Source organism: Hipposideros armiger, unplaced genomic scaffold, assembly GCF_001890085.2.
Source record: "Hipposideros armiger isolate ML-2016 unplaced genomic scaffold, ASM189008v1 scaffold_315, whole genome shotgun sequence".
NCBI lineage: Eukaryota > Metazoa > Chordata > Mammalia > Chiroptera > Hipposideridae > Hipposideros > Hipposideros armiger.
Window position 1 is genome coordinate 634957 of NW_017731665.1, and position 8292 is coordinate 643248.

At 60.0% G+C, this 8292-nt stretch overlaps 2 protein-coding genes across 3 annotated transcripts in view; one reads left to right on the forward strand and one right to left on the reverse strand.

Annotated features, from left to right (window-relative positions):
* Positions 1-8292, reverse strand: part of CORO7 (coronin 7) — a 71965-nt gene that overhangs the window by 17031 nt on the left and 46642 nt on the right. For both annotated transcript variants that reach the window (XM_019660277.1, XM_019660275.1), the window contains exons 10-11: positions 622-676; positions 44-101 (exon numbers count right to left, since the gene is read on the reverse strand). In XM_019660277.1, the coding sequence (XP_019515822.1) occupies positions 44-101; positions 622-676 (113 nt within the window). The remainder of the gene's footprint in view (positions 1-43; positions 102-621; positions 677-8292) is intronic.
* Positions 4718-8292, forward strand: part of VASN (vasorin) — a 16445-nt gene continuing 12870 nt past the window's right edge. The window contains exon 1 of the mRNA XM_019660278.1: positions 4718-5668. The gene's annotated coding sequence lies outside the window, so the exon portion shown is untranslated. The remainder of the gene's footprint in view (positions 5669-8292) is intronic.

Sequence of the window (8292 nt, forward strand, 5' to 3'; positions counted from 1 at the left end):
GAGGGAGGGGGGAGGGGAAGGGAGGGGCAAGGACAAGGCCTACCTGGGCTTAGTGCCGGCTGTTGGGGGTTCACCTCGTAGCAGTACAGCTGACTCTCACCCTGAAAGGAGCCCAGTCTGAGCGCCTTTGCTGATCATACCCCGGTGGCCTGGGGCAGCCCTAGGTCCAGCACTGGCTCGCCCATTCCTCTCCAAGGACCTGGCCACAGGAGCATGGCAGACATCGACTGAGCACCCACATGTGCTGGGCACTGAGCTGAGACCGCGGAGACTTTACCTCACCTGTTTGTCATCAGCACGTATGGAGTGAGCACTGGGGGTGTACACTCAATGTTTACAGAGTGCCTACTGTGTGCTAACACTGCTCTATTCTCAGCCTGTCCTCATGAAGCTGATGTTCATTGACGAAGACGCAGAGGGCCGGATATGTGGAGCCCCTGGAGGAGGGGGGGGGCCGCTCAGCCTGACAGCGGTGGAGCCTGGGCAGCACTGTTCTAGCTCCTCCTTTCTGGGGAGGTAGCATCCTGCACTCGCCACTCTCCCAGCTGGCTGCTTAGGTCAAAGGTCAGGCCCAGGCCCCCAGGGGGCCGACACGGGTGGGAGCTTCAGCTTCTCACTCACCGTTCCTGCCAGGACCAGGAGCCCGGAGTCCGGGTCTAGCAGCGGCATCAGAGGCCTGGGGGAGAGAGAACTGGTTGGCGGGTGGGGCCAGCCACCTGTGGGCGAGGGGCAGTATGAGGTCTATGAGCCTTATGACTCCAGACAGGAGCTCAGGCCAAGCACCACAGTGGCCAGGAGCGATGTGGCCCCTGCAGCTACATCCAGCCTGATCCCCAGGGACCGTCTGCCTCCTCTCCCTGTGCGACCAACACACCAAGCACATCTCCACATCCCAGCCTTTCTTTGCCCACTTGTTTTGCTCAGGACTTGTGCCAGGCCCTGGGCACGGGAGCCATGCCCTCTTTCTGTACCTCAGCCCCAATCTCCATCCAGGCTGACCCCACATATGATCTGTCCCTGGTCCCACCTTGGCCAGCCTAGACATCAGGCCAGCATTACCAGGGCAGGTGAGGGGCTGCTGAAGCCAGGGGTTCCCTCCATCCCTACCCAGGGCAGTCAGGTGGGTGCTCCAGGTCTGCACTAAGGTTTGGGTGCCTCAGTCATCCCAGGCCCCTGGAGCCTTGATGACATCTTAAGAGACTCAGACTCCCCACCCTGGCACTGACCTTGACCCCGTGCCCAAGCCTGAGCAGGGGCTGGAGCAGCACCTCCTTTTCTGCCAGCTTCCCTGCCTTCCTGTTGTCAGTCTCCCATTCCCAAGGCGAGGCCTGGGGCAGGTAGGTGGCCGGGAACATGGAGGGCACGCTCTGTGCCCATCTCATCTTGGCCAATGGTCTGTTGCAGATCAGGGGTTTATGACGCCCCTCCTCAGGCCCTGCAGAGGCCCCTCTGCAGCCCCCCCCCCCCACACCCTGTGAGTCCTGCCTTCCAGCCCGGGTTCTCAGGGAGATGGGGCCCAGGAGAACTCTGATAGGTGCTTTCATCCATTTGTATCTTGTTCCTGGTCTTGGTCTCATGTTCCTGGGGACCTGCGGGCCTGGACCCTCAGCTCAACACCTTTCCCTACACAGAATGCCGCCCTCACTGTGGTCCCAGTGGTCAGAGGTCACCCAGCTGTGGCAGCTGCCTCTATCCCTCACCCAGGCAACAAAGGGCCCAGCCCCCTCCTCCCCTGCCCATCTACCCCTCCTGGCCAGCTGCCCACCTCCACCCACCCTGCTGGGAGCCACAGAGTGGGCTGGAAAGCTGGGTGAGGCCCTGGGTGTCTCCACAGCTTCCTGAAGGGCCCTGGGCTGGTCACCTGTGAGTAACACAGCCTCTAATTACCGCAGGTCAGGCCGGGTGAGCTGGGCTCAGAACTGCCCTTCTTGACCTGGTCTGACCACTGCCTGCCTTGTGGGAAGGGAAAGGTGGGAAGGACATAGTGGGTGTGTGGCCTGGGGTGCTCCCCCCACACTGACGCTGGCTCCAGAGGGGCCAGACACAGGTCCTGTCAGCAGCTCTAGCAGGGCTTTCATTCATTCACTCATTCATTCTCAATCATTCATTCCTTTGGCAATCTGGTCTGTGACAAGCCCTCAGCTCGCCTGCATGTCTGACTGGAGGTGAGTAAAACAGACTCCACCTCTGACCTCAAGAAGCTCCCAACCTGGTATGAGAGGCAGACAGTCCCACAGATAAACAGGGAAAGTTCTCTTGAGGACACACGGCAGGGGGCAGAGCGGTCTGACTTTGGCTGGCCACAGGGGAGGGGATATTCCCTATGACCCCAAGGTGAAGGAAGAATCAACCACATCCACGGGAGAGAGTTTGGGGCAGAAAGAGCAGCATGCACTGGCTTGTTTGAGGAACAAGGAGGACAAAGTGGCTGGTGGCTTGGGCAGTGAGGGTGAAGGCTAAGGCTCAGGATAGAGGGGGGAGAGGCAAGACAGGGCAGGGTCTGGTGCATCAGAGGGGAGTTCTGCCTCCCTCCATCGGACAAGCAACGACAAGCTGATGGTACTTCATAAGTGAAGAGGGAGGAGATCAGATGTGCGCTGAGCAGAGATCCCCATGTAAAGATGGGTGGGAGAAGTGGAAACAAGAACCGATGGGCTCAGGACAGAGTCTAAAGGCAAGTTGGCTGGGGGGTCTCCTGCTGCCCCACTGCTGCCTTGGTGGAACTGGGGCCTGGAGCTGTGGGTTCCACCACAGTATCACTGGCTCACCTGGGTTCTAAACCAACCTGAAGAGGTTTGACCTGGCCTCCCCTCATCCTCGCCCCATCAGCCTCAGCGCCGGCCCACTGACTCAGGTGCTCGGGATGTGGGGCAGGAAGTCACAGAGGGTAGGGCTGGCTCCTCCGACAGGTCAGGCCAGTCTTCCTCGCCTCAGGCAGAATCATCTGGGCAGCTTTGCCAGGTGGGGAGCACCTGCCCACCATGGCACGGGCCAGGAAATGGGGTCATGGCACCCAGCCTCAAGGGTTGGCCAACAGCTAGCACGAGCCTGACCCCAGGCCTTATACAGAGAGCCAAGCCAGGTCTGCACCTGGAATGCAGAATTGAGACCTGGCCTGGCAGAGAGCCAGAAGTGGTGAGAGCTGGCACAGGTACCTCTACCACTGCCATGGCACAGGGGGAGGGCTAACATCTGGGTCTGCCACAGGGAAGGGCTCTGACCTGGGTCCAGGGGTCTGCCCCAGACCCAAATCACAGAAGGTCTAGAGCCCACATCTGCCCCCTAACCCTGAGCTCAGGTCCCAGAAGATGCAGGATGATGGTGGTACAGAGTGGTCACATGGGGGAGGGGTCAGCCCCTGATAATCCTGTCGGTTCTCCCAATATTCCTGCAATTAGCACAGAAAGTACTGGGGTGTGCCTGCTAAGAAAGGCAGCTTCAAGAGGCCTCCTCTGGTTTCCCCATCAGCCCATCAATCTAAACATCCTGGCATTACCACTGGTCCAAAGCAGTCCAGGTCCCTTGGATCTGTCCCTGTTACCGAGGGTGGGCAAAGGGGACCCCCTTGCACCAAGCTATGACCCACACTCCTTAGCCCCCTCCCTCATAGGAGCTCCAAGTAACCGGGTTCTAAGGGAGGTGGTACCTTGCAGCCACGAGGAAAGGAACAACAAACCGGGGAGGGGATCTCCTGCAGCTGCCCTTGAACCTCTGGATGGATGTGAGCATGGCCTGCGTGAGTCCAGGGTACAAGATCGGGGCAGGGGATGGACCATTTAGGCAGGTGGGGTCTCTCCATCATCAATAACTGGCTACAGAGGTGAGAAGCTTTGGGGCCTGTCAGGAAGACCTATTCTTTGGGGAAAGTCAGGCTGGAGGTCCTCATACCACCCCCTTCCTCTTACAGCATCTGTGGACACTCCTGAACTGGGGTGACCTGTGAGCCCAAGACTTGGTCGGGGGGGCAGTGGCTACCCAGCCGAGTTCCTGTTCAAGCCAAACTGGGAAGTCCCATTTTAATGTGAAACCACCACATTTTTAGTGTTGGCAATGCCATCAAAGTTTTAAAAAGTCTCATACAGGCCAAATGAAACACACCCGAGGACCAGTTCTGGCCCAGGATCACAGGTTTGCAAGCCGTGCTTCATATCCGTGAATACCAAGAAAAGTAAAGGGTGCAAGTGTGGGGTGCAGAGCCCTGCCTATCCTGGAAAGGGACCCTGTTTGGGAGAGGCCCTGAGGAGGCTCAGAGCTGAGAGGAGAAATCTAGGTGAGTGTTGCAGCTGGATCCTGCTTAGACTACTGGCAACTGGACGCGATCAAGCCCTCCAAAGACCACACAACACCCCACCACCACCACCACCACCACACACACACACACACACACACACACACACACACACACTGCTAGTGTGGCCCAGCCTCAAGGGACAAGCCTTCAGAGCCCTCGCAGACTCAAACTGGCCCAGCAAGGGCCCTGGCTGCAGGACATGCTGGAAGAGGGGGCGGGTGTCCCACAGCCCTGTGGAAGCGGAGAGCTGAGCTGGGTCCCAAAGGCTCCCGGGCATGCCTCTGACCACAAACACGGAGGGGGAGGAGGACAGAGCCTTTTCCTGGAATCCTCCAAGGCAGGGGATTTTTCTGTACTAGGCCAGCCCCTGGCATCCGTCCCTCCTGCCCCATCAAGGGCCACTGTCAGCAGCACCAGGCCCCACCCACTGACAGTGAGGCCCAACCTCCCACTCCATCCTAGCCCCCCCACCCCCCAATCCATTCTGGCCTTGGAACTGCCTGTAACCGTGGGGCCTTGGTCACTTCCCCTTCCTGTGTCTCAGTCCCTTCATCTAAAACATGGAGAAGGTGGTCAAGGGATGTTTACGGCCCTGAAAGGAGCCCAGAACTCAGACATGACATTAGAGTTTGTATCTAGTTTGCCTCTGAAGGGCTCTGTGGGGCCTGCCCAGGAGTTTCTGAAATTGGGATTAGCTATCAACAATAACACATTGAGAGATTCCACGTAAAAAAAAAAAAAAATCCAGATTTCCAGTTTCTCTTGAAAAACCCGAAGCTCTGGCAGGCTGGGGCAGGTCATGGGGACCGTCCTTCCACCAGCCCCTATTCCCCTCCTTCCTGGTCTCTCCAGGTCTCCACAGGTTCTGGGATCTGCTCCTGGAATTTATGTCACCTGTCCGTTATGTCGCAGGCATCCGGGTTTGGGACTCGGTCTAACTCAAATTCACTTGCTTATTACATGAAAAACAGAGACCTGCGCAGGGTCATGGGGCAAACAAGACGCCTCTGGAGCCCCGGACTCAAGACTCCGGACGGGGCTGAACAAAATCTCCCTCGCCCGCCAGGTCGGGAGGTGGTGGAGGTGAGGACCAAGCTGCCCCGCCAAAAGACCTCTTCAGTCTAGAGGGAAGGAGGGTCTCCCCGGGCTCGTCCCGCCCTGGCCAATGGGGAGGGGCCCCGCCCCCCGCTAGCGACAGCCCCGCCCTCCAACCTTTAAGGCGCAACCAGCCTCCAGCGAGCTGACTCCGCAGCCCGAGCCTGTGGCTGGGAGACCCGGACACGGCTTCCTCGGGACCCAGGAACCCTCCGGTCCTGACGGCCAGAAAGGACTAAGGCCGCGCGGCCCGCCCCGCCCGGCTCCCGCCGCCGCTGTCCGGTGAGTGTCTGCTGGCCTGGGGGGCTGCGGACGGGGGGCGCCACGGGAGCGGGTTATGCACATGCTTCCATCACGCGCGCGGACCCCCGGCCGCGCGCACACGCACTCAGGGCAAGCACGCGCCCCCAGCCTAGCACGATCACCTGGGCTGACCCTGCTCGCCACCTCCTCGGCAGTCCCGGGACACCGACAGCTCCATGGCCGGGGTACGCGCGCGGGCGTATGTATGCTGCTTACCGGCCGGCCGGCCGGCCGGCGGGGCTGCGAGCAGACAAAATAAACACCCCCTCCCTCGTTTCCTCCTCCCACGACTTGGCCCTCCGGCATGACCAGTTTTATGAATCAAACCCCTTTGAGGGGATGGCCACGCCATAGTCTTGGGTTACTTTTACCTCCTGGAGTGGAACAGTCTGGTTCTGGGCCAGGAGCCCTTGGTGGCCCTGTGCAGATCTGCCCACCTGGGGTCCTAGGGGCCCTTGTCAGTCAGGGCAGAGCCAGGGGGCCACAGACATGCAGCCCTGGGGAGGGGTAAGGTGCTGGCTGGCAGGTTCTGATGCCCCATTCTGCCCCTCACCCACGCACCCCCAGACCACAGACCTTGGCTGGCTGGAGCCCTTCGAGCTCCCGGCATTAGGATGCTTCATCTCTGCTTCTGCCAGAGAAGGGGCTTTGCTTGGGCTATGAACCCAATGGCCTAGAGCCAGCCTAGTCCTTTGTGTCCCAGGGCTGGCAGTGCTGGGGCCTGAGGGCTGCTGAGGTCCCCTGTGGTCACTGGCAGGCCAGCTGATTGGTGCCAACCATTCTGCCTCGCCCCCATTCGTTAACCATTACCACACCAGGGTCGCTGACCGCCTTTCCCGCTGGGGCCCAGGGGTGGAGTCAGCAAGGTGGGAAGGAGGAACAGGCCCTGAGGGTCCCAGTGTCCCCCTGCTTATTATCTTTTGTACCAAGGGCAGGTGAGGCTCTGGAGAGAGGCACCAGGGCCCAGTGCCCCCCTCCCCAGGCCAAGAGCTTCTGGGGTTGGGGGACTGGACTGATTCTCAAAGGTCCCTTCCGACTAGGCAGTACTTTAGGGTGTTGAGGGCATAGAGGGGTGGCTGGGTGGGTGCCCTCTGAGTAGGGTCCATTCAAGCTGGCCCACCCAGCAGTAAAGTCCAGTATGGGCCCAGCTGTTGGCAAAGTCCAACAGGGCTAAGGCAAGTGGGTGGGGGGATGGGAGAGCAATCCCCTGAGTTTGCTGTCTTCTCCCAGGGGAATCAGGCCCCGGAGCTTCTGTAAACAGAGTGTCAGAGGCAGGAAGAGGGCTCTGGTAATGAGCAGCCCAGCTGGATTCCTTCCAGACCATTATCTGGCCTCTCCTGGGCCCAGGGAGGGTCGATGAGCACACTCGTGCCAGGCTGGGGGCCTGGACAGGGCCTGTCCCCACCTCCCTAGCTTCTTGTGGCTGCTGACTGAAACAGCCACCCTGGAACCAGAGTCCAGAGAGTCAGATGGGGCCAGTAGGGGTGGTATCTCAGGGCATTTGCTGGGATGGCACCCCTCTCCAGACTCTGGGAATGAGGGAAGGAGTACAACACAAGAAGCCCCTCAGACATTGTCCAGACCTATGCTTGCCCCAGGAAGGCCCCTGTGACAGGCAGCCGCGGCGCCAGGTAGATGCCCCGGGCAAGAGACTTTCTAGAAAGTCCACACTTTCTAGCTCCCACTCCTGATACCCCAGCTACAGCCCTGGGGGAGCTAGGGAAAGTATCAGGTAAACAGAGTTGAGTCCTTGTAAATGGACCCCACCCATGGGCTGGGCAGCCCCTGGGGACAGGAAAGTGGGGTCCCAGGTGGGCCCAGGAGGCAGCTCCTACCTTGGCAGGCCAGCCAACCAGTCCCCCTTGGTGACCAGAGAGAAGGCTGTGTGAGTCTCTGCCCACAGAAGCGTCCCTGTCCATTGGCAGGCCCTGAGCTAATGGGAAGGGCAGCAATGCCACCTAAATAGGTTAGTGACCCCCTCCTGGAGCCCCCCTCAGCTCTCCTTAGAGTCCCCTCCCTGGGCTGGGGAGCCCAAGGCTCTGCACTGCCAAGAAAACCAGCTCCCCTCACTGCTGTGGAATTTGCAGAGTTCTTAGAGAAGGGGGAGGGGGTGAGAGAGCACGGCCCACTGGGCGTGTGTCTGGCGTGGGTGTGTGTCTGCATGCGCGTGACTGGAGCAGGGCTGTGTTTGGGGGCGGGCAGGGGGGCAGGGGTGCTTCGGGAGTCTGCATGCACCACAGGCAGGCGGGGGCTCAGCCTTCTTCCTTTTATCGGTTTCCACATTCCAGAGTCAGCCGGATTGCTTTTCCTCAGCTGGCTGGGCCGCCAGGCAGGCCTGGCCTGCAGGCCTCCCCCGCTTTTCCTCATTCCTGCCTCCCTGGGTATAAGGAGGCTGGAGCAGGCTCCTCTAGACCACCTCGGTTTAGGGGGTGGGGGCAGGCGAGGGGCCAGCTCTCCTCCAAGGTTGGAGAAGGCCCCCCCCCCCACCAGTCTCCTCCAGGGAAATGCAATAAGGCTCTGACATTCCTCCGAGGCTGCCTGAGAGATTTAATTAAGGAGGGAGGAAAGCTGGCTTGCATTGAGAAGGGGCTGGGGCGGTCACT